Source organism: Petaurus breviceps, unplaced genomic scaffold (assembly GCF_028583685.1).
Source record: "Petaurus breviceps papuanus isolate PSGF00001 unplaced genomic scaffold, PetGlider_PUasm1.0 90919, whole genome shotgun sequence".
Taxonomy (NCBI): Eukaryota; Metazoa; Chordata; class Mammalia; order Diprotodontia; family Petauridae; genus Petaurus; species Petaurus breviceps.
Genome location: NW_027187378.1, coordinates 15325295 through 15349411, shown reverse-complemented (window position 1 = coordinate 15349411; position 24117 = coordinate 15325295). Strand labels below are relative to the sequence as shown.

The window sequence follows — 24117 nt, the reverse complement described above, 5'->3', positions numbered from 1 at the left end:
TAATCAACATCCAGGATCCACAGTTCTTTCTCTGCACAGCATTTTCCATCATGAGTTTTTGGAATTATCTTGGATCATTGTATTACTGATAGGAGCTAAGTCAATCAGAGTTGATCATCACACAATGTTTCAATTACTGTGTACAATGTTCTCTTGGTTCTGCTCACTTCACTCAGCATCAGTTCATATAATTCCAGGGTTTTCTGAAATCTGCCTACTTATCATTTCTTATAGCACAATAGTATTCCATTATATTCATATACCACAACTTGTTCAGCCATTCCTCAATTGATGGGCATTCCCTCTATTTCCAATTCTTTGCCACCACAAATAGAAAATTTGATAGTGTACCCAAGTTAAGGTCTGAATATTTCTGATATCTTCAACTTTTTTCAGAGTATAATGAAAACCAAAATCAAATTATACTCAGCATATTTTTCCTCTTATTTTTTAAAGTATGCATGTTATATGAGAAAGTCCTTTCATGTATGTATAATACATTTACTTTTTAAAATATGACACTTATTGATATCTAAGAAACCATTTGAGCTTCTTCCTAGAATTATTAATATCTTCGTTTATTTTTGATGCTTGTGAGAATAAATTATAATACATCTGGGTTTGGAAGTTAATTGTCATATCTAATTAGAATACATTCTACCACATGGACAAAAGAGATCTAAGTGTTGAGAAAGATATGTAAATTAATGGATTATACCTTCTCTTCACATAAGGAACAAAGAATAGCAATATCTATGGATGTATATTTTAAAAATTAACTTCTGAAATTTTCCCCTTTTAAATATTACAAAAGCTGATATTTTTGAAGACTTGAACATGTCTTTGAAAGATCTATAATTTAATGAATTTAAAATTTTATGCCATATTAAGATAATCTGAAAGAAGTGGCAAGAGAATATTTAAGGAGGATCATAGGTTCATAAGGTAATAAACTCCTCAATCACTCCTTTCAAATATTTGAAAAGTTTTCATACAGAAGAGAGATTTGATGTGTTCGTCTTGGTCCCAGAAGACAGATCTTGGAGCAATATGTAGAAGTTTCAAAAAGGAAAAGTTAAGTTTGTTGTGAAGGCAAAATTTCCCAACACTTAGAACTGTCCAAAAGTGGATAATGCTGACTCAATAGGTAATGTTTCCCTTGACTAGCAGTCTTCAAGCAATGACCAGATGACCTCATATATTTTACACAGGAGACTCTTGTTCAGGATGGACTATATGGCCTTAAAAGTCCCTTACAATTTTGAATGTGTACTACCCCTCCCCTACTGATAAAGGTCACAACTCTTATAATCCAATAAATTATTTAGAGTTGTAATGGTCAAAAAAATCATCACCATGCCACCAGTCCAGTAATGAGCCTCTAAGAATATAGGTAGGCTGCTTCTCAGACAAAGGATATTTGGTCCCCCAAAGGACCTACACTCAAAGTCTTTTCTTCTTGCAATCTGCTAGCAAAACCTTCAAGAACCAAGAATCATCTCTCAGTTCTGAGATTTTAGTGGCAGTACCTTACTGTAATCTTATAAATTGTTTCATATTTTATCTCTAAGAACAGTACCCTGACCACCAACCCTAATTAACATAAATAACAAGATATTATATGCTCGTATTTTTATCAGGTGAGAAGATCTCTTTCTTAGAGTTGCAGAATGAATGAATCAATCAAAGCTATAAAGTAAGTGGACAATTCCTAGGTACTGATGCAATCAGGACATAAATTAGTTTCATATGACCTGGTTAATAAATTTTGGGGGATGAAATCAGATGGCAATCTTACTAGGATTGATCGAAAGAATTGTATTCTTCTCTGGATGTTGGAGAAGGGTATTCCAGCAACTACTTCAGGAGTTAAGCTTTGGGAGTAATTTTAGAAAGAAGACTCTTTTCACTTGAACCAGATTTGGTAAAGGTAGAGAAGAGGAGAGCAATAGGGAGAGTGAGCCCAGAAGATCACATTCCTCCTTGACTTGCCCCCACTAACATATGTCATCAGAAAGACTAGACCAGTAATAAAGCACCCATCCAGGAGTTGAGAAAAGGCAGCTTCATGAAGTGTGACCTTGGTATAGCTTAGGTACTCTATAATGACACAAACCCTTAGCATTCAGCAGAAAGCTACACACAACTCAGAAGTTCATAAGAACTGCAGGAAGGAAAAAAGGTCTTTCATTGAACCAGAAGCTATGAGTTATTTCTTTGCCACTGAGCTTGAGCCCAATTTCCCTTGAATTCTATAATTACTGATGGAATAATGCACTCTGGACTTTTGGGGGGTAATCTTTTGTACCAACCATTCTTTCTATACTTAGTAAGCATCCCTAAGTAGAAAATAGCTCTGATTGAAAAATTGATATTAACTGCATTATCAATAGGGAGCACAATAGTGGGGGCTTATGAACAACACTACTAGAAATAATCCCCAAATCTTTAGGGTTGCCCCTAGAACTCTAAAGGGGAAAGTAGTGACCATATTCTGTGACCAAGTCTGCTACTGGAAATGGGAGTTGGAAAGGTAGCCCAGAAGGGTATGCTACACATGTACATATCAACCACAACATGAATATTTCAAAGTTGCTTTGGAAATGCCTTCTCCAGCATTTTAAAAATAGAATAAATGTGCCTTTGAGAGGATAGATTAAATTTAACTCTTTAAGATGCTGGCCTAGCTCTTGTCAAGGTCTCTTATGGCCACAATTTGCTATGATCAAAGTATTCTTTGAGCAAAAAGCAGGCAGACCTACCTGGTATAACTATGTTAGTAATGAGGGACAAGGACTCATAAAAAAGACAATGATTCCATATGGTGCAATGCAAATGGTAGCCCAAATTGCTGTTCTAAAGATTATTTGGATATGTGTTCAAGGTGGAATAGACTTCCAGTGATGCTGTATGGTCTATTCAACTTAAGGTGAATGTGTATCCTGAGTAAGATTATTCCTTAATATTATTCTTATGGCACATTATTGTGGCCTCAAATATGACCACATAACAAATTAAATTATATTCTGCCTACTATAAAAACCTTAATTTGATCCACTGGTGATGGGTAATGAGACTGCCATAAGTATCAAGCAGAGCACCCACAATTCTGATATAACCCAACACAGAATCCCTGAGTAGTCATAAGATCTTGATTAACTCCCCAGGGTACTGGCAGTCTTTAAATTATTTATTGCTACCAGAAGGACCTGGAAATATTAAATGGTGTCAAATACTTTGGTAAGAGTGTAATGATTAAATGATGCTTGTTTCTTGCTGAGATCTCATTTGTAACAAATATGTACTTGTTAACTATTTAACACTAAATTCACATTTTGACTCATTGAAAATGTTAAGACTTAGAAGAAAGGTAAAGGATAAAATTCCACCTCTGATTCTCTTGAGCTTCAGGGGGCAAAGGGAGAAAGAAGGAAAAGACTAACTTTTTTAATCCTAAGGCAGCATTTCCTTTCATCAACTCTAATTGTTTTTGTTGTTCTCTGTCAGTGAAATAAAGGGAAAGGTTAAGAGATGGTTTGGTGCTTGCAACCCTCTAAGGTTTACTAGTCTTGAAGAAGCAATAGCAAAATACATGCTTACAATATTACAATATTATGTTGTTATCAAGACATGGTGTAGGGGCGGCCAGGTGGCTCAGCGAGTAAGAGCACCGGCTCCAGTGTCAGGATGACCTGGATCAAATCCGGGCTCAGATATTCAGCACCACACCCAGAAATAATAACTGGCCGTGTGACCTTGAGGAAGTTACTTAACCCTGATTGCTTTAAAAATAAAAAAAAAAAGACATGGTGTAGTGGAAATAGGAGTCGGGATATGGAGTCAGGACACTGGGTTTGAATAGAGACTCTTGCATGTTGTGTGGACAAATGTGGACAAGTCACTCAAACCTTCTGAGCCTCTGCTTTCTTATTCATAAAATAAGGGTAGTATTATTGCACTACCTATCTCACAAGATTATTGTGAGAAAAATGCTTTTAAAGACCTTAAATTGGAGGCATTGCACTACGGTATAATAGAATGAATACTGGATTTGGAATCACAGAGCCTGTGACCTAATGCTTACTTTTATGATTAATCTCAGTGTGACCTTCTGCAAGTAATTTTTACTCTCTGGATCTCAAGTTCCTCATTTGCAAAGTGAGGAAACTGGAATAGATAATGTCTGATGCTACTTCCAGCTCTAAATTGACAACATGATTCTATGATCTAAATATAATGAACAAGATTTAAATGAGAGTACTCATCATATAAAAAGGAATGGATTGCATGTAATGGGAGAAAATCCAACCCAAATTAGAAAACAGCTATCACCAAATTGTTGAGGTTTTCAAATGCTTTCTTAAAATGCCATTAGGTGTGAGTAGCTTTTAAAATACAGATATAATTGTTTTATATTCAATTGTGTGTATTTGTTGGAAAATAAATACCTTTCAATAGAAAATTCTTTCTTCAAGGAGCCCTGAGTGCTTTCCTGTTAATTCATTTGAATGTTATTTAATGATTTACACACTGGCAAGGCCCACCTCCTGATGACTGTAGTTAGTAAAAGAAAGCCTATTTCTTTTGTTCCAGAAGCAAAGCCCATGGTGAAGTCATTCCCATTGACTACCTCCTAGGTAGCTTTCCTTCAGATTTGGAAAGAATATAATTTGGATAGAGTACTAAAACTTCTGTGCACAGACTTGTCTTCATATTTACTTTTCCTTTGTTTTCATGGAACAATATGTGCTCCCTCTGGTGGCAAAAATAGTGTCCTTCATTTCCCACTACAGGTTACTAAGTCTGGGTAACCAGAAGGCCAAGGAAGCTCTTCAGGTTTCACAAATATTACGTTCCAATTTGACTAAAATCATCATTTGACAAATGAATTGAAGAGTTCCTGCTGAATTTCACATGGAAGCTGAGTTCCCATCCGGAAAATCTGGCACTGAACCAAAGCATTTAGTCAGAGGCTGTTTTGGAAAGATTTTTTTTTCTTTGTAAGATAGGACTTCACCCAGGAGTGACTTAGAGACTGCGAGAAATATCGAATTATGCAGCCCACACAGTAAAATTCATCGAGGATAATATATCAAGTCAATGTGCTTCACCAGAAAAGGGAAAAATAAAATTTTACAGGATGGAAATGTAATTTAATAGCAGAATGAACACTTGACCAGGCACTGTTGTTCATTTCATCCTCAAGGGAAAAAAATTTAAAAATACTCAGGTGGTTAAATTGCAATACATTTGAAATCCCATCACCCATGAAAACTCTAATTATGATTCTACTTTTCTATTTGGCCAATGCAGAAACATATGTGGTTCCAATGAAGAGCATAGATCACTTTGAGAGACAGACAGTGGCAGAGACGGAGAAAAAGAGGAGAGACAGAGACACAGAGAGACTGAGAAACGCAGACACGAAAAGACAAAAAGCAAGAGACAAAGATAGAGTAATGAGCCAACAGACTGACAAACTGAAAGATAGACACATAGAGACAGAAACACAGAGAGACTTGAGACATAAGAGCTCCTCAAAATGAAGCAGAGATAGCATTCAAACCCAAGGAAGAATCCTGATTACATTGAATACAGTTGTTCCAAAGTTTTTAGATTTCCCAAGTTGGATCAGAGTTAAATGTGTGGTTCTCATTTTGCTGAATGCTGGGGGAGGAGGGAAGGTAGCAGGGGAGAATGATTCCTTCTTCTTGTCCTTTTTATTAATGCCAAAGAAAGTCAGGATCCAACTACTAACCAACCAAAAATATCTCGCCCACAGGACATTGCCTCATTGAAGGAAGCTAAAGTTCAGGCACTAAGGTCAAGGTGAGGACCAAATATCATTTAATTTATAATTCCCAACTATTTAAAGTGGAAATCAGATGTTTCTCATTAAATAGTATGGATAAATGCACAATTCTTTCAAGTGAGCTCCCCTGGCCAATTTTGAAGAGATTCTAAACTTCATATTACTTAACATAACCTCAAGCAGGTAGAGTTTCTTTTGTAAAGAAACCTAGGTCAATGTAATCCTAGCTGTAGTGAGGTGGATGCCAGGAAGTCTACAATGTACTTTAACCTCAGCCATAGTTCAATTAAATAAATCCCATCCTCTTAAGTGGGAGTCAAGAGACAGCTAAGGGAAAAAGTAATGCAAACACATTTGTCAGTAAGTGTTCTGATCTGTGTGCTTCTTTCAGCTCATTCAAGTGATGGGCTAACCCTTCAAGGGGACAATTCCATATTTCTTCTAAGTAACATTGTGGCTTGTGAAAAAGATTTGCTTAGAAGCAGGGGATGTTGAAATGCCTTGGGTAGCCACTGCTCCTGCAAAATGAGAATTTTCCACTGGTTGGTTTTGTTCTTATTCAAGAGGAACCCATTTCATTGTGATTGAAATTTCCATCTCCATGACACCATCAGCTTTGTATGATATTTGGCAGCTTTCCTTTGAATATCTGTAGAACAAGTTATGATGTATTTAGTTTAAAAAAACTGTAATAGAAGAAATGCTGTCTTCTGCTCTTACTTCTTATTCCTCCTCTTCTGCTTCTGCTTCTATGTCTCCCTTTTTCTGTACATCTCTTTCTACTCCTTTAACTCTCATTAATATTCCTTTATCTCTGACAAACATTAAATAATTGTTTTTAGAGAAATAGAGAAGAATAAGTTCTCCAATAAACATTTCAGAAAAATTGTTAATTGAAAAATAAAGTCCCCAAAGGCAAGAAACTTCTTCTTACACTGGCACCCTTGCCAGGCCTGGTTAGTCTATCCTCTTTATCCATATCTCAAGAATTCCATAAAGAATTCAACTGTAAAGAACATGGCCCTACCAATACAGAGTATAAAGGATATCTGAAGCAACATAAAAATTATTTGGCAACACTCTACCTAGGCAAGTTGAAGACAGTGTGCCTGACTGGTTATTTGTTATACAGTATTTGGGAGAAGAGTGGTATTTCAGTAACTACTTCCTTTTCCCTATTTCTACCTAATGAATAAAATTTAAAACAACTACTTGACAAAAAGCTATGATTCTCTAGCTTTTTCCACCCCTTCTATCATGCCTCCTAACTTAAGAAAGGAAAAACAGAAGAAATGTTAATGTGACAACTTCAGGATGGAAGTTGAAAAGTTCAGACCTGGAAGGGACTGGGAAACTCAGGTCCATACATGTAAAGAAATTTCCCCTAAGGTAAAACAGACTGTAATTGGCAGATTCAGGATTTGAACTTGCATCCTTGGATGGCAAATCCAAAACCTTTAGAATTATGATTTCATAGATTTAAAACTTTAAGAGACTTTAGAGGTCTCCTAGTTCAACACCCTCATTGGATACCTTCTTTATAACCATCAAGCTTTAAGAATGGGGAAAATCAGACTAGAAAACGTACACAGTAATAATCATGAGATTGATGTCTAAAGTCTTCTAGCCTAATGAGATGATGTACTCTAGAGAAGATAACATTAAACTGTATTTTTTTCCCAAATATCCCCATTATTTGCTCAATGGCCCTTAGAATGTCATTTCAGTTCTTTTTTCTCTATCTTCCTATCTATAAAATGGGAACTTTATTTTTCTTTTTGTGAATAAGCTTTCAAAACCTGGGATGAAAGACCCTATATATAAAATTTTCATGTTGTCTTGTGAATGCCACCTTCAAGAGGAGTTAGGTTTCCAACAAATGCATTTGAAGCAGTTGTAGTTCATATGTATATCACTTAATTCTGTCAGCATACCATGTGTGTCTAGATATCTAGGAAAGCAAAGTCACATATTTGCTTTTAAGAGAAATACATATAATTTAATAATAATCTCATGAGTTTTTAAATCATTGATTACAGAAAACCAAACATATACAAAGTACAACTCATTTACTAGTGGACATGATAAGTTTTGTAGCCCGGAATAATTTTATTTAGAGTTAACCTAGAATGCTTACTATTTCAGAAAACTTGAGAGGTGCTGCTTTTTCTTTTTCTCCTTCAGCCCTCTAAAAATTAACTTTATTACAAGGCAACCTATGTGTATAAATCATAAAATCTCTAGAATCCTGACATATTAAGGTTAGAAGAGATTTGTAGACCATTTAATCCAACCCCATAATTTTACAGGTCAGGAAATCCAGGCCCCCCCAAAATGTAACTTGCCCAAAGTCATACTGCTAGTTAAGAACATAGCAATGACTAGAATAGTCTCCCAACTCCTTGTCCAAATGTTCTTTGCATTCAATTATTTTTACTACATTTTAATAAAAGATAACAGTGGTATTTTTCTATAAAATTAATTGATCCCATGACTGACCTGGAATCTGTGGTCTGGGAATAAATTCTACTCCACAAACCATTATATGATTTCCCCTCATCTGTAGAGGGACATTTCTGGGCATTAATTAGTCTGGTGAGAACTAATCTTTTTTGTGGTAGACTGTAATTTCTAGTAAATCAGGGGTAAAAAGAAAAAGTTAACTAAAACCAAAAATTATCCTCAAAACTCATTTTAGTCATTGGTTTCCAGCTCCCATAAATCATTTTTTTTAACCTGAGCTTCTCCAGGTCTACAAATAAATAGATCTCAGTTTCACTTCCTCTTCCTCTTCCTATTCCTTGCCTATACTTTAAGGAAATGCTAAAAAGCAAATGAGATGCCCCTTTAATTAATTTAAACTTTGTAAAACCTAAAGCAGGAGGCAACTGAAATCACTTTGAGATCCTTGAAATTGAAAATTCTATTACTCCAGGCTGGGGGTGAAGGGAATAGCATTAAAATAAAGATAATTTTCCTTATTGTAAGGGTAGTCATATTCAACAGGTAACATTGAAAACTTTTACCCTGATGTTTTTTGTAACTATTAAACAGCAGTTTTACATCAAAGGTCAAGAGCTTCTGAACTTGAAAATTTTATTAGCTATTACGGCTTTAGAGGAATACTTCTCAAGTTTTACTGCCCACCAGTTTACTCACAAGCCAGAAGTTCTTACACACTTTTACAATCCATAATGTTGGCAGCAGTTAGTGGTTGAAATTAATAGATGATGGAACCCCAAACACCGAAAATAATGATATGTTTTAGTATTCGTAATATTCACTGGATTGGGGAGGTAACAATTCCAAGACAGGAGAAAATTCTCAAACTATTATAGCTACAAAATATTCTGGTAGAAAAGATTTTTTTTTTCTCCTGGGTGCCATTCCAATCTCCTTTCAGGTGAAATTACTGTATAAGGAGCAGAAATAGGAAGCTCTCTAAGAAGGCAATATGATACAGGGATTTCTAGAAAATATACCAAGGGCTGAAAAAGCAGCAGTTTCATTGGACTTTTATTCATGTTATAAAAATATAAAATAAAATGCTGTGACTTTTTGTCCATTTCCCTAGGCAGTGAGGCAATCATCACAGTTCCTATTGTGGACTTCTGGCAATACAGGCTCTCCTTGCAGCACTGGATCTTCGAGGGAGAAGGCAGGGAAGAATGGAGACTTGGGGATCTGATTCTTTGACCAATAGTGAGACAGAGAAAGCAGTTTGGGCAAAGGTTGGTATCTGGGAAGCCCAAAGGAAGATGGGGGATTAGGAGTCCAGGAGACAGATTGAATGATCACTTCTAAGGCTTATGCTTGGGAAAGGTCCATGGACTTAGGCACTTATCCACTTATGGGGAGAAGGCTAAAAACTGCAAGAACTGAAAGGGGGAATTCAAAAAGGGAGATGGAAGAGAGTAGAAATTCAACCTCAGTACCTTCATTCATAAAGTGAAGGAATTGGATTAGAATCTAATCCATAGGTGATCTCTAAGGGTTTTTTTTTTTCAGCTCTAGGCAAAAGAAAGGACTGGAGAAAACATGGGGATGGAAGGGGTGGGGGAGATTGAGAAAAAAAGACTATCAAAAACAAAAGCGAAAGATAAGAGAGTAAAAGATGACAAGAAAGATATAGAAAGAAAGAAAAACAGATGTTGAAAAAATAAAGAGAACCAAAATATGAGAGAGAACCAGAAAAAAAAGGGGGGGGGGGATAAAAAGGGCAGTGAGGAGAGACAGTCTAGAAGGGAAATACGGATAGTCCAGGAAAAAAAATTTCAAAACCTGGCCAAGTTAAATAATCCAGTTAACTATGAGAAAGTTAAAACGGACAAGAAATAAATGAAAAAGCGATAAATTCACCCTATCCTTTCCCTGACTTGGGAAAAAGAGAGGAGGGGATGTTAGGGAAAAAATTCCTTTCCTCGGACAGCGGGATGCTGCTTTCTTAGTCCTTTCCCAGGAAGCTTGGCGTTGACCCTGGCAGGATAGCTTAGGTCTTCTCGGGGTAAGGAACGGATCTCAGCTTGTTTCCTCTCCAGTCCCTCTTCCCTCCCCAAAGATGCCCGCTGCATCGGAGCATACTCCTAGGACTCTTAAAAACCCGCTTGCAATTTTTGCAGGTGCCTATTCCCACCTGATCTCCACGGCCATGCCTCCCTCCCCTCTCACAGGTCCCATTCCTTCTCAGTTCTCTCAGGCGCCTAAGAAGCCGCTGCTCCTCCCTAGGAAGACGAAGCCGGGATAGATAGTCCGTGTAGGCTATTGAGGGTGTCTTGGGGTTTGCCGACTGGGCTGGAAGGCTTTCGATCTGCCACTGGGAAAGAAAAAGAAAAAACAAACAAAACAAAGAGAGGATGGGTTGTATGTAATAGGTGCCTTCCAAATCAACGGATGCGCAGTCCATATTCCTGGTCTATTACCCGCATACGTGCACCTGTGACCCTGTTTAGAGGTAACAGCAACTAAACTGCCCCTCTGTATCTAATGGAGGACAGCTCCGAGAAGAATACTAGACATGCCTGTTCCAGACCTGGAGTGCATGTTTTGAAGAAGAAACAAAGACCATACGTTTCTACCAAGGGGCAAAAGATACAGCAGCTCCCCAAGGGTAAAGACAGAGCCAGGTGGAATACTAAACTCATCTGGGAAGGGCAGAATGGGAGAACAAGCAGGCTCAGGAGTTGGGAAAGAAAGCGATCTAAGGAGAATGGCAGGCAGGGAAGGGGCAAGAGATGCATCTAAGCGGCGGGCGGCGCTGCAGACCGTGGTGCCCAATTGGAGAGGAAGCCCAGAGAATACTATTTTCTCCATGGTAACTGGCTTCCCCCAGCCTGGGGCATTGTAAATGAGCTATGGACCGACTCAGTTCCTCCTATTTCTCTTCTGCTCCCCAGATTGCTGGTCTCCTACAGGCTCGAGCACACGGCACACACACAAGCCCTTCACCAGGCAGGAGACCTGAGAGACCAGTCACCCCCAGAGAAGCTGCTGGCCCTAGTTGGATACCCGTGGTTCTGTACAAAGCAATGGGAACCAAGGAACCACCAAATGAAAGAAAGGAGGGAGGGAGGGCTCACCAAAGATTATACACTATGCAAGACTCAGTGCGGTCTGAATTCCTCAGAAATAGGCGGATAATTTGCACTTTAAGAAAGGAGGAGGAAGAGGGCTGGACTTTATATAGCCCGCCTAGTCTTCGACTGCTGGGCATAAACTGGCTCTTAATTGATGGTCATAAACAAGTACTGAGGAATGTTTGCCGCTATATTAAGTGACACCGTATTTACCAGGTCATATGTTATTTAATGTTTCACTCTATTATTTAAGGTTTTGGGAAGAAACCCAATTTATGCTACTGGAAGCCAGAGAGTGACGCTAGAATTGCACAATCATCCCCCCAAACACACACACACACACACACACCCCGCATTCAGTCTCTCCACTTCTCCCAGAAAGACGAAGCCACGACAGCTCCATTCCCCAAGAAGCCTAATTTTATTTTCCTTCCCAGACATTTGTCGCGAGCAGGACAAGCACAGAACACCTTAATTTGAGTGGCTTCTGGATTTCCAAATGTCTGAAAGCCCTCACCTTCCCCTAACCCCGGAAGGGTCCTGTTTAGACAAATGCTTATTCTCCAGGTGCCTGGGGAATTGGGCCCGCACCTGTGTGCACCCTCCAAGCAAGGGTGGGGAACGCCAGGAGTTTCTCTGGCCCTTGCCTCCCCAACACACACACAAACACACCCTCAGTCCTTCCTCGACTGATCCAACTTGAAAAAAAAAAAGTATTGTTTTGCAAACCCGTGGCCCTCTCTGGGCACGATATTTAAAGGACTAGGAGACTCTTGATTCCTCTCCCTCTCTTTCCAAAACAATGTACTCAGTGCCCAGGCCTGAGTTGTTTTCAATTCCTTTCTATCTTGCACACATCAAAAGAAGTATACTGTTTAGAAAACATTTGAGGCTGCCTCAGCCAACATCCTTTTGACTGTAGAGACAGGAAAAAATAAATAAATGAGATTTTACAAATACCCCTCCCTGACAGATTTTGGTGTTTCCCACCAAATTCCTAGTGACTGGCAAGTTCATCTCCTCCCCCACACTAACCCTTTCCTATTCGAATTTCCCCTTATTCCAGGCTTTGCTATAAGTACCAAATCAATTTTCCCAATCAAGTCCACCAAACTGGTCTCTGCTGATGTTAATGTATGTTCACTCGGTATGTTGGGGGCTGAGGGAAATGGGAAGCAAGGGAATCACTCCAGGAAGAATTGTTGTTGTTTTTTTTTCTTTTGGTTAGAAAAGCAGGAATTTAGTCTCGCTTTTGTCTTTGTATGCCCAACACCTAGAACAGAGTCTGGAGTCTAATAAGTAATGGGAATTTAATAAATGACTCTCCCATCAATTAGTTGATTGATGATCCCAGCTTCCTGACAAAGATTCCTACTGGTGCTGTATAAGGGCCAGTGGATATTCCTGACTGTCACTGAGGTTTTCTTTTAAAGTTACTCCTGCTGTTTGATATGGAAGAGACATTTGCTAATTGCTCTTGGTAAAAAGCCAGAGCAGAGCGGGTATCATTTTTTTTCCTTTTAAGGTCTCCCTTTAGGGTCCCTGGACAACTGGTCCAAGAACAGAGACAAATTCTCTGCAGGCAGGGTAAAAGTACAAGGATTCTTCAAGGAGTTTCAAATGGTAGCCTTATTGTTTTTTTTTTCCTTTTTGGTCAGAATTAATCATTTCACCCATGAAGGAATTAACCCCTTGGTGTGGAAACTTCCTCACCTATAATTTCTCATTTTTAAGAGTGTTGCCCAGGCCACTGAGAAATTAAGTGAGTCTTTCAAACTCTTGCAGTCAGTTATGTGTCAGTGACCAAGTCTCCTTGATTCTAAGACCGACTCATTCCTCTAGCCACTAACTCCCCTATTCTATAAAATAGATATCTACATTGAAAATTGTTCTTTTACTTAATCTAGTTGGATTTTCAGCCTCTCCTACAGTCTGGAATTGGGAAGACTAGGGCTTGAGGCTCCCAGCCCAGTGATTGATTGCGAAGACAAGGCCGATTTTACAGTAAAGTTTCTATGTTTTCCCAAACTGCTACTTTAATACCAAATGTCCTAGGGGAACTGTCCTGGTGTTCTGACCACACTGAAATGATCACCAGTGCTGTGTAAACAAGACGATACTGCCCGGGATGATCGGAGAAGAGTAGTGGGTGGTAAGATCTATAAAAGCCTGACTCTAGACACCAGGACCGGGTGAAGGAAGCAAAATGATATGGCCCTTTAATTTGCCTTCACAAATCATGAGAATTTTCAGACTCCTTACAACCATAATAATAATAGATTCAATCCAGTAAAGGCTAATCAGCAGGATGTAAGAGACCAGGTGATGCATTTAGGGAGTTATTAAAAGGAAATGAGAAGAGTAATTTGAAATTCAATTAATTTGTACTGAAAAGAGATTTTCCAGTTTATTCTATATCCATTAAATCAGACTGCAGAACACCATAATGAAATATAATAATGCTGACCTGCAATTTCATCTGACATGGGGAACTTCCAATGTAGAAAATCCTTCCACCCACAAAGAGGAGCAATTTATTTGTACAGTCTAAGGGAATAATTGTTTGCAGCAGAGAGAGATTAAGTGTCTTGCCTAAAATCAGATACTCAGTAAATTGCAGGGGCAAGACCTGAATCTATATCTTTGTGGAACCATGGAATTCTTTACCTCCAAGTTACTTCTAGAGATGGATGGGACCCCAGAGGATATGGAGTCCAAAACTCTCATTTTACACATGTGGAAACTGAGGTCTAGAGAGTTTAAATAACTCACTTAAAAAAAATCACAAACCACACCCTGTATATCAGGTCAAACCTCTCTATAATACTATGTGGCTTTCAGTATTTACCAGTTCAAAAGCCTGACACGAGATTACCAAAATTCACTCTTTTTCAAATGGTATACTATTTTCACCCTTTAAATAAGAAAATTAGTCATCTTTGGTTCTAAATGGTATTCCAAAAAAGTGTGTAAGATGAAGATTCAATTGGAATTTATATTCTCAGAAAATTATGCCTTCTTTTTAAATATTCAATTTCCTAAACAATGATGCCTCACAAGTCATAAATGTTGACAAAAATGCTTTTTTAAAAAAGTCTCATGGCCTTTAGAACAAGGAGTGGGGTATTTAAAGTAAGGACAATTAATATCTTTGAAAATCCATGGGAAGTCCAATTAAAGTACCCCATTTAATAATACCTACCCTTCAAATGAAGTGTATTTACATTATTGTAATTATCTTTGCCTTCTATCTTGATATAACCTGATTCAACATATTTAACAATAGAAATTATTTCCTGAATTTACAAGTACAAGTCATTTAAATGGGATGCTTAATATTCCACAATTCTGAACCAAAGACCCTGATTTTAAAAATTTATAAACCAAGAAATCATTAATTTAGCTATTAATGCAATTACTGTGTGAGTAAGGTTTGAAATGTGTGTGAATATGTCCTTATAATGAAGAAAAGGACACCAGCTGTAAATGTAAAGAAAATTAAGTAAAACATTCAAAAGTTATGCATACATTTCTGTATTTCCCAAATTGTCACACATCCACTTAAAAGCAATTATCAGAAAGAGGGAGGAAAAGGCACATTATTGGAAAGTTTGTCTAAAGGCCTTATCAAAGACTGTATTTCTGTTGCCAGAGGACCCAACTCTCCTAGTAAATTCCAGGGAAGCTAATCAACAATTTCCTAAACAATGATGCCTCACAAGTCATAAGGTAGTGAATTTTGGGATCCAAGGCAATTCATGAAATCATCTTCTAAGGCTTAAAAGATATCATTCCACGTTATTAGAGGGAGTACCCTCAGGGAAGAAATCAGGATCCTGGAATTGAAATATATGTACCTTTATAGCATAATTGACATTTCTTGGTTTGTTTACTATGCAGTATTTTATAAGTCATTGGGTAAAATAATATTTTAAGAGACTGCTATTCCCATCACCTTTTCAAAGATGTATGTTTAGAATCATACATATAGGAAAGAATTCTAATTGATAGAAATAGTAATTCTACTTATAGTTTCTGCATCTGCTCTACAAATTACAACCACTTGCTATGTCTCTGAACCACAAAGATAACAATTCCTTTCCATATAATGCAATGTAGTCTGAAAAAATTTTTAAAGCACAGATAGATTGAACACCTGAGTAAGCCAAACTCTGGGCTAAGAATTTATTCATTCAGACCTCTTATTTTTCCCTGGGAAAAAGAAAGGGGCCTGCCACTACTTAGGCCCTTGAAAAAGGAATTAAGGAAGAAGCTCAGTCTCATCTTAAAATTTCATCAACTAGCTCTTACCCAAAAATTCACCAACCTCCAAGTGAAGGTACTTTGAATTATTGTGACACAGCCATCTCCAGATAGTTTAGGATCTGTGGTTTGGAGAAGGAGTACCCCCTTCAAATGGTCGTTTTCATCTGATCTAACCCTTTCATAAAATGTGAACTGAATCCCCAGCTTGCAGCAGTCTTCCTTAAAATATGGTAGACATGTGCCTTACTAAGACTGAGTCCACCTGACCTACACTGTAACCCCAGCTTGAAACCAGTTCCCTGCCTGGGAATCCTATTTCTCTGAAGAAACCCTCTCTTTAAATGTAATCCCACAAGCAGTTTGGTGACTTTTTTCTCCACTGTCTTTTCACTATTTCAGTTATAATAACCTTGTGACAGATATGAATATCTCAAACTTATTTTAATTGTTTTATGATTTACAAAGTCTGCACAATACTGTGAGTCAGGTAGTGTGTCTATATAATTTCTATTTTACAAGTGAGGAAAATGAGGCTGAGGAGGAAGTAGAAATTCAGTCCCCTTAAGACTCCAGGACTAGCACTCTTTCTACTTCATACTATGCATTCATAGCAATTTAAATCATAAGAACTGAGGACATTCTCTAAGAAGTGACTTGTTCAAGGTCACAAACCATTAATGATAGAGCCCAAATCTAACCTGTCTCCCAACTCACAGCTCAGTGAACTTTCCATTATGCTGACATTATATAACAAGAAAATATCTAAAGCAGAGTTCAAATTATCCTAAGAATGATCAGTTTTCCTGAATTTTGAAAAGAAGAACCAATAGGTAAATGACTAGGAGTAAAAAAAAAAAAAGTAATGTGTTACACAGCCACTGTGAATCTGGAAGTAGGTTGGAGGGAAAAGTGGGGAAAGGGCCAGATTTCCTGGGTTTGTTTAAATCAAGAAGAGAATTCTGGCTAATCTAGCATGTATATATTTGAAGAATGGATTGGACAATAAGACTTGCTACAGGACAAATTTTGAAAACCGAGCTCAGCAAAGATCAATTTATTATTGGTCTGACAACAGAAGGACCTAGACTAGATAGAGGATGAGAAGTCATTAGAATGTGATCTTTTCAACATTTCTTCCTCACCAATGAGACTGGCTGACAAAATGGAGTATGGTAAGAAATGTGCTTTGCAGGAGGAAGGTTTTTCAGCCTTTGTCATGGGATTTAGAGTTGGAAGAGCTTTAGACTTGCTTCAATCAGTCCCTTATTGTCCAGATAGAGAATAGGGCCAGAGAGGATAAATAACATGCCAAGGTCATAAATAGAATTAAGCGTCAAACTAGAGAGACAGAGAAATGTCCTGGGTTTGTGGATAGACAAAGAGTCAGGAGTCAAAGTGGTCCCAATAGCTATGAAGACATACTAGCTCTGCAACTGGGCAAGTTCCTTAACTTCTCAGTGCCCTGGAACAACTCTCTTAACACTATAAATTGAAGAGCTTTTGCCTACCTGAATTGTCAGAGTTCCACATATCTATGAAATCACAGGTTCAGTTTTTAAAAATGTTATCTACCTTGTTATTACAACCTCTCTTGGCCTCAGTTCAAAATGAGGCAGTAGAGTGGGATAGAGGGCAGACATTGAGGCCAAAAAGATCTCAGTTCAAGGCTTGCCTTTCCCACAACTGTGTGATATCAGGCAAGTCACCTCTCGGTGCTGAAAATAGTTCTCTAAGACGATAAATTACAGATGATCGGCAGATCCAAATCTACATAGGTTGAGAGGGTTTCCTTGCAGGGAATTTAAGGGGTCATAGGACCATAGATTTAGAGATGTGAGTCACCTTTGAGTTTATCTAATCCTATCCTCTCCCATTATAATGGAATCACGTCAGGACACAAAGACATAACGTCTATTGATAACCTACCTCAGTACTATAGTGAAAATAAAATGAGCTTTATTTGTAAATAAAAATAAAATAATTCAAACGAAGTATATGCCACAACCAAGTAATAACTATCTGTGTGTATGTATATGTACATATATATATATGTCCGAATTTAAAAATAAAAATTAAAGCTTTTTTTTTTCCACTTCTGTTCCAGTTCCTTATCTCTCTAGCCTCATTCTCATACTACCACCACTCCTATCCGCGTCCTATTTCACTCGGTCAAGTGAGGTGTGGTCCTGAAGTTGCCTTCCCAACCCTCCTCTTCCTATCTAGTTACTTCCTTGGGGCAGTCAGACCCCTCTCCCAGCCGGTGGCTCCCCGCCCTCTTACCTTCTCGGCTGGGATGTTTGAACGCCATGGCCGTGGCGAGATCTCCCCCGTGCACAGTCACACCGGGTCCGTGGTGGGCCAGGGGACTTCCCTGCGCGGGCCAGGGATGACCCGGAGTGAGATAGCCTCCTCCAGGTCCTCCGTACACTCCGTGCTGGTTGGAGGAGGGATAGGCGCAGGCTGGAAGAAAGCTGCCCACAGTGGAAAGACTCGGAGTGGGCTAAAGGGCAGGGACGAGAAAGTGGGAGAGACAGCATTACCAATCAGCCCGCCACTACTGCATCCAGCTTTCCCTGGAACAGGAGTCGTGTTAGGTGCCCTTCAGGTGCTTTTGAAAGCCTTATCGTAGCTCCTAACCCTTCCTCTCTCTACGCCCCCCCCCCCCGCAAAAAAAAAAAAAAATCCTTTATTGTTGGGGGAGGAGGAAGGTCACTAGCTATCCTGAGGCATGTCCCTTACTCTAATGACTTTAGTTAGCTAGACTGAAAACAATGGCATTTTAATTGACCCGGGGTGGGACCAGGAGGAAGGGGACACGCTACCACAAACAGGCAGGAGAATCCAAACAGTCGCTCTACAGAGTTCACAGGCTGAAGGCCGCTGAGCAAGCACCAGATTTACTCTCTGAGATCTAACCATACGTCCGAGCCTCGAGTTAAAACATAAATAAATCCTCTACAAAGCCAACTTTTAAATGCTTATGAGGTGGGGCTGGAGAGGGTGAGGGGGAGCCAAGAAAAAGGAACACTCACAGGGCTGTTTTGAATCTTTAAATAAAAAAATTAAAAAAAAAAAACCTAGTTACTGCGAGCCCCCACCCCTCCCATTTTTACCTGAAACTATTGGAAAACCAACATAGGATGCTCTTAATTGTTGCTACAGAATTCCCCAGCTTCTGTGGTCCTGGTTACCTGTGGGTATTTGATGTCTGCTTCCATAACCGCTTTGTCAATTCCGTTCACTGCTTGTGTAGCCGGGAAACCCGTCCTATTCACGCTGGCCCAGTCTTCCATTTTGGGAGAGTAGGCAGAACCCTCGGTCCCTGACAGTGCCCCTTGAATGGGAAGAGAGATTGTGAGAAGACAGTTGGGAACCTGGGGAGTCCATTTGGCCCTATCACCTGGATCACGAAGCCTTACCTTAAAAAGGGGAAGTCATTTACACTCACCCAGGTTCACCCTATGCAGGACTGTAGCCGAATAAACTTTCAGAGAGAGCCGAAGGACACCCGGCACCCTTAAAACCGGGAAAGAAATCAAAAATAGGCAAGAAGCCGGTCTACCCAAGTTTGTTTCTCTTTCACTAACTGTCTGCAGGGCCTTGCTCAAAAGTTCTCTCTGGGCTGCAATCTGATTTCCACTCTTTTCTTCCTTTCTCTGCAACACTGAGGTCTTTCGGGTTAGAGATGTTGGGAAATTGTTGCTGGGCAGTATTTGTTGTCTGAGAATGGGCCTTACCACCCTGCATAATGTTGCAGGACAACTTTTTTTTTCCTTTTTGGCGGTGGTAAGTGGACACCGGTTAGGACATTCCAAATAATTTTTTCCCTTTTATACTGTTTTAAAAATCCAAGCAAACCAAGATCTGTGGGATAGTTCCCTTGCAGAATATTTTCGAATGACATTCTGGGGGGAGGAAGTAAACAGAGAGGTGTCTAGATCACATATGTGTTAATATTTGTGCTTGCATAATATGCAATGATTAGTCTCTAAAGGCATTCTGATTTTATATTCCTTTGTCAAAAAGGTTTTAAGATACATATCTGTGGCTTCTTGTGGGGAACTCTGACTAGCCAGCCTGAACAGCTTAATCGTTCTAGAGAAGGTTTAATGAAGTTGGGATTTGGCCAAAAGTCTTTGGGCAGAATTTAGGTTTTGAAAATCAATTCCAGAGAAACAATGGATTCGCAGATAGGCAAAACCAGGAGTTTTAAACCATCACCACCCACCAATGGACTTCTGCTACATCCCCTTCATTTTTTTTTTTTACCACAGAAAGCTCTGACTGCCTCCTTGAGTCTCACTGAATGGACCCAAAGATTACCCACTTATGGCAAGCCACAGAAAGGCAGAGGTCATGTGCACAGAGCAGAAAAGGAAATAATTTCAAAGACAAACTTTACAATCTCCGTAAACAAGGCACTGAAGGGGCTTCTCCCCAAAGTCTGTGAGCTCAAAAAGAAATGAATGACCAACAATTTAAATGTGAAGTTAATCCAAAAGCTAAACCCTATAAGGCCTTGAATGTAAAGTATTCCCAAACCCCTCTGGAGTAACCACTAATATAGATTCCAATCCCCAGATTTCACAGGCCCCAGAAGGACAAACCTACTTTTAAAATAATAATGATAACGATAAATTTGAAGATAGTCTTCTTTTCTTATGGTGGGTAGCTAGCCTATGAGGGGGTGGTGGTAGTGGTGGAGAAGGAACTGAAGCCTCCAGGAAAAGGTCAAATAAATTGATGGAGATAATTTGTTTTGTTTAGATCTGGCAGAAGAAGATTGTGATATGGATTCGCTGCGCTCACATTCTTTTTGCAAGACTGAAAAAGCGAAATTTCAAGACTGAATTTGTGGTCGACAATCTATCATCCTCAAGAAAATATTTTCCACATTTTTCATAAAAAGTTCAAGATGTCCAAGCATTCCCACAAATGGCCGGGACCCTAACCCCCTCCCTCCCCACCCCAGAGTTAGTACTGCTAGTCTTCTGAAAGGTTGACTGGGGGCAGGGGGAGAGAGAGAGAGAGAGAGCAAATCTCAAACCCGACGCTTGGTCTTTGCCATTGCCTTCAGGAACACACAAGGGCACCCCAACACCCCTATGCACACAGAGACAAAGAGTGAGAGAGCGAGAACAAGAGAGGAGAGAGACAGACAGAGACAGAGAGACAGAGAAAGGCAGAGAGGGAGACAGAGACAGGCAGAGAAAGGGAAGAGAGGGAGCTTCCCCTTCTGAGTGAACTAAATGTATTTAACGGTCCGTATTGGACTCAGTTTACTAACCTGTTTGCTCCATAAAAGTTCGAATGCCCAGGATGTTGCTGACCGAATGAGCAGAGGGCCAGGACCTGGGGATACTGACGTGTCCTGCGGAGACAGGAACTCCGGGATGGTTTCCCATCTTGGTCCCAGTGGGTGACATGGGGTTGGGGTAAGGGTACTGGTAAATATGATTGTAAGGCAGTGCCGGTTGTGGGGGAGGTTGCTTGGTGGCTTCGTAAGGGTTGGGCTGGGACAGGTTCCCAATTTTATTCCTCAAGATCCTGCTGATGGAGCTGACCGAAGGCACGTTGTATTTGTCGCAGACCCCATCTGCCAGGAGTCTGTCCCTAATTTCCCAGGCGAAGATGCCCGGATCCCCTTGTTTGTAGTCCCTGATGTGCTTCACCACATTCGGAGTGGTGACCCGGGGCTTGCTCCCTCCGATAGCTCCTGGCAGGATGGAGCCGGTCTCGTTGTACCTCGCCAGGATTTTACTCACACAGCCGTGAGACACTCGGAGTTGTCTGCTGATATCGCATGGTCGGATGCCGAGCTGGGCCAGTTCCACGATCCGAAGTCGGATTGCATTGGGCAGGGGTCTTCCGTTGACGAAAACACCGCCCAGTTGGTTCACTTCTCCGTAAGTCTGCTCTATAAAGGGATGGGACGGGGAAGGGATGTGGAGCAAAGAAAGGGGAATCGAGAAGAAAACCCGATGATTACCCAGTATTAAGAATTAAAGAGAAAAGCCTGCCTATCCCACAAAGACTGACACCACTTTAAAGGAAAAGAAAAGAAAGCTCCCTTCCTGCTCTCTCCTGGTCCACTGCTGATACGGCAAATCGGGGATCCCAAACAATAAACTTCCGAAGAAAAGAGACGAGGTAAATGTTCATAAACTGACTGCTGGGTCAGTTCATCCCTTAGATCTGAGCAGTCAAAGCAGGGTGACAGGCTCCCCAAAGTGGGAGATAAGCACCGGCACTATACTCCCATCTTCGACTCCTCGGTTTGGACAGAAAAGCTTCGCTGTGATTACCGTTCCTCTTCTCCCCCTTCCCCCCCCCCCCCACACACACACACACACACACACACACACACACTTGCAAAAGAAAGTGCGCCCTGCTCTGCCCCTCTGCTGGGGGTGAGCCGGCAGACGCGGCTTCGCTGCCTGCCAGAGAAGGCAGGCCCTCCACCCCAAGGGGCGGGAGAGTAAAGAGAAAGAACGAGGATAATGGAAAAGAGAAGAGTTCCAACTTAGTTTGCTCGCAGGCGTCCGCTGCCTCCCTTACCCATAGCAGCGCGCAGGGCCGGCTGCCTGGCGCCCAAGCGGCTGCTGGGATTGGGCCGGGCGCAGTCCGGGTGTGCTCTGGTGCGGGCGGAGATACATAGAGGGAGAGAGAGCGAGAGCTGCGAGCCACGGCCCCACTTCGAACTGGAGACGCTCCTTCTGGGGAGCGGGAGCCGGAGTGGGAGCCGGAGCGCGGCGGCGCTGCCTCCCTGCAGCCCCTCGGTGGCTCTCTCCCAGGACACTTTCCAACTCCGGCAGCCCTTAAACCCCAAGGTGATCTTCATCCGATTGGGATAAATTCGTCTGACCGGGAGGCTTCAGTGTATTCGGATCAATTTGACGTGTCCTCCACGTCAATCTCGGCGGTCACGCCGGAGACGCGTTCATTGGCATCTCATTGGTTCCCGTCATTTCGCTCCGGCGGCAGCTCGGGCTAGGCTTCCCTTTTGGTGTGTAACTCTACCTCCCTCCTCCCACCTCTACACCCTCCTCTTCCTCCCCCCCCCCCCCCCCAAGTAAGTCATTCCTCCTCCCTCACCCCCACCCCACTCAGTGTCTCACTCATCCTAGACTGAAACCCAAACCCAGGCAGGCACCTCCAGCCTGGGTGTTCTGCTCTGACCACAGCCTCGAACCCTTCAAATCTCTTTCCTGTTCTCTCTTTCCCAAGGTTCGCCCTTTAAGTAAATGGGAAATAATTGCAGGTTGATTGTTGTGTTTAAGGCGACCAATGTGTGAGCACCAATTTGTGCCGTTGATTAGGGTCACGGTGCCGGTTCAGTTTTCCCTGCTTATTCTTTGCTGCTACTGCCGTTGTTGTGTTGTTGTTAACAACTTGTGAGTTCAATTCATTTAAGGGGAAGCTGGGTGGCAGGGTTATTTCATTGACTGAAAAGGGTACCCGCACTCATACTCACTCAAACCCCTCAGGCTTGACCCACTCACCCAGACAGATTCCTTTTTTTTTTAAAGGAGGTGAAAAATTACTGTTCCTGAAAGGAAGGGTGGATCTTTGAAGGTCGTTTAGGCAAAAGGTAGTAACGTCCCTTTCCCCCATTCCCCCTCAAACTTGCACTTTTAGGAAACCATTTGCAAATAATTCAACCCTTTCCTGTCTTTTGCTTAGGCGTCGGACACCACCATCATCCCAAATACATTTTTCACTGTCCGCTTCTGGTTTTCAAAGACACCCAGTTACAGGAAATCTGATTCTAAGGATACTGGACGACTGAGTTAGCTTGAAAACTAATGAAACCTCGGAGGAGAATGTAGGGAACGAGGGAGTTTCTCGGACATCACAGACCTTAGGGGACGGAGATATTCTCTTACTATGGATTTCGGTGTTCTCTTTTTTTCACATATTGAAAATTGTTTTTGTCCTTTGAAATAAATGGGCAATTATGGACTGTCCCGCAAGATTTCCCTTTTCTTGGCTATAAAAATGCAGTCAAGGAGCCACGAATCTATGAGAACTCACAGTTCCAAGCTCCGAAGTAGCTTAGCGCAGTTTAGAACTGGAGGAAAAAACCTTGTCCCACAGTACAAATGTGCCTAGAAGAAGGGAGTGTCAGGGTCCTCAGGGGGGGGGGGGGGGGGAAGAAAGGCGAGAATAAGTAATAACACCGGGCAAAGAACACTAGACCCCTTCCTGGGCGGGTGTCCGTCTTCTAGTTCAGGTCCCAAAGTCTGTGCTTCTGTGATTCCGAGTCTCAATAATGTCGGACCCAAAGACCAAGGCCTAGGCCGAGAAACCCAAGAGCCCGCCTGTGTGCAATTTGTCAGGACCGAGTCCGGGTTGCCAATCTGAGGCGCAGTTATTTCTCCCGCAAAGACTCACAGATGGAAAAGATCAACGCGGGCCCAGATAACAGGCTGGCCCTGACCCTTTTACCTTGACTGCTTGACCAAA

The 24117-nt window shown here is 40.9% G+C and overlaps 1 protein-coding gene and 1 long non-coding RNA gene across 2 annotated transcripts; one reads left to right on the top strand and one right to left on the bottom strand.

Moving 5' to 3' along the window:
• Positions 1-10399: 10399 nt before the first annotated feature.
• On the bottom strand, positions 10400-22508 carry PAX1 (paired box 1). Its single transcript, XM_069075507.1, has 5 exons — positions 22210-22508; positions 20939-21568; positions 18843-18985; positions 17932-18151; positions 10400-10625 (listed from the first exon to the last, which is right to left on the bottom strand). The coding sequence occupies exons 1-5, from the start codon at positions 22490-22492 to the stop codon at positions 10534-10536; spliced, it is 1368 nt and encodes a 455-aa protein (XP_068931608.1). The 5' UTR covers positions 22493-22508; the 3' UTR covers positions 10400-10533.
• A 14-nt stretch (positions 22509-22522) lies between these two features.
• LOC138151929 (uncharacterized) lies at positions 22523-23613 on the top strand. The gene is made up of 3 exons (XR_011165967.1): positions 22523-22657; positions 23181-23242; positions 23335-23613. It is a non-coding gene; the product is annotated as an uncharacterized lncRNA (long non-coding RNA).
• Positions 23614-24117: the final 504 nt, after the last annotated feature.

Bases quoted from the DNA above. Each gene is read 5' to 3' on its own strand.
- PAX1 (XM_069075507.1), bottom strand. From the start codon at position 22,492: ATGAAGATCACCTTGGGGTTTAAGGGCTGCCGGAGTTGGAAAGTGTCC. The intron at 18,152-18,842 runs GTAACCAGGACC...CCTGCCCTTTAG, and splicing joins CAGACATCAAATACCCACAG to CCCACTCCGAGTCTTTCCAC. The intron at 10,626-17,931 runs GTAAGAGGGCGG...TTTCTTTCCCAG, and splicing joins CAAACATCCCAGCCGAGAAG to TGGCAGATCGAAAGCCTTCC.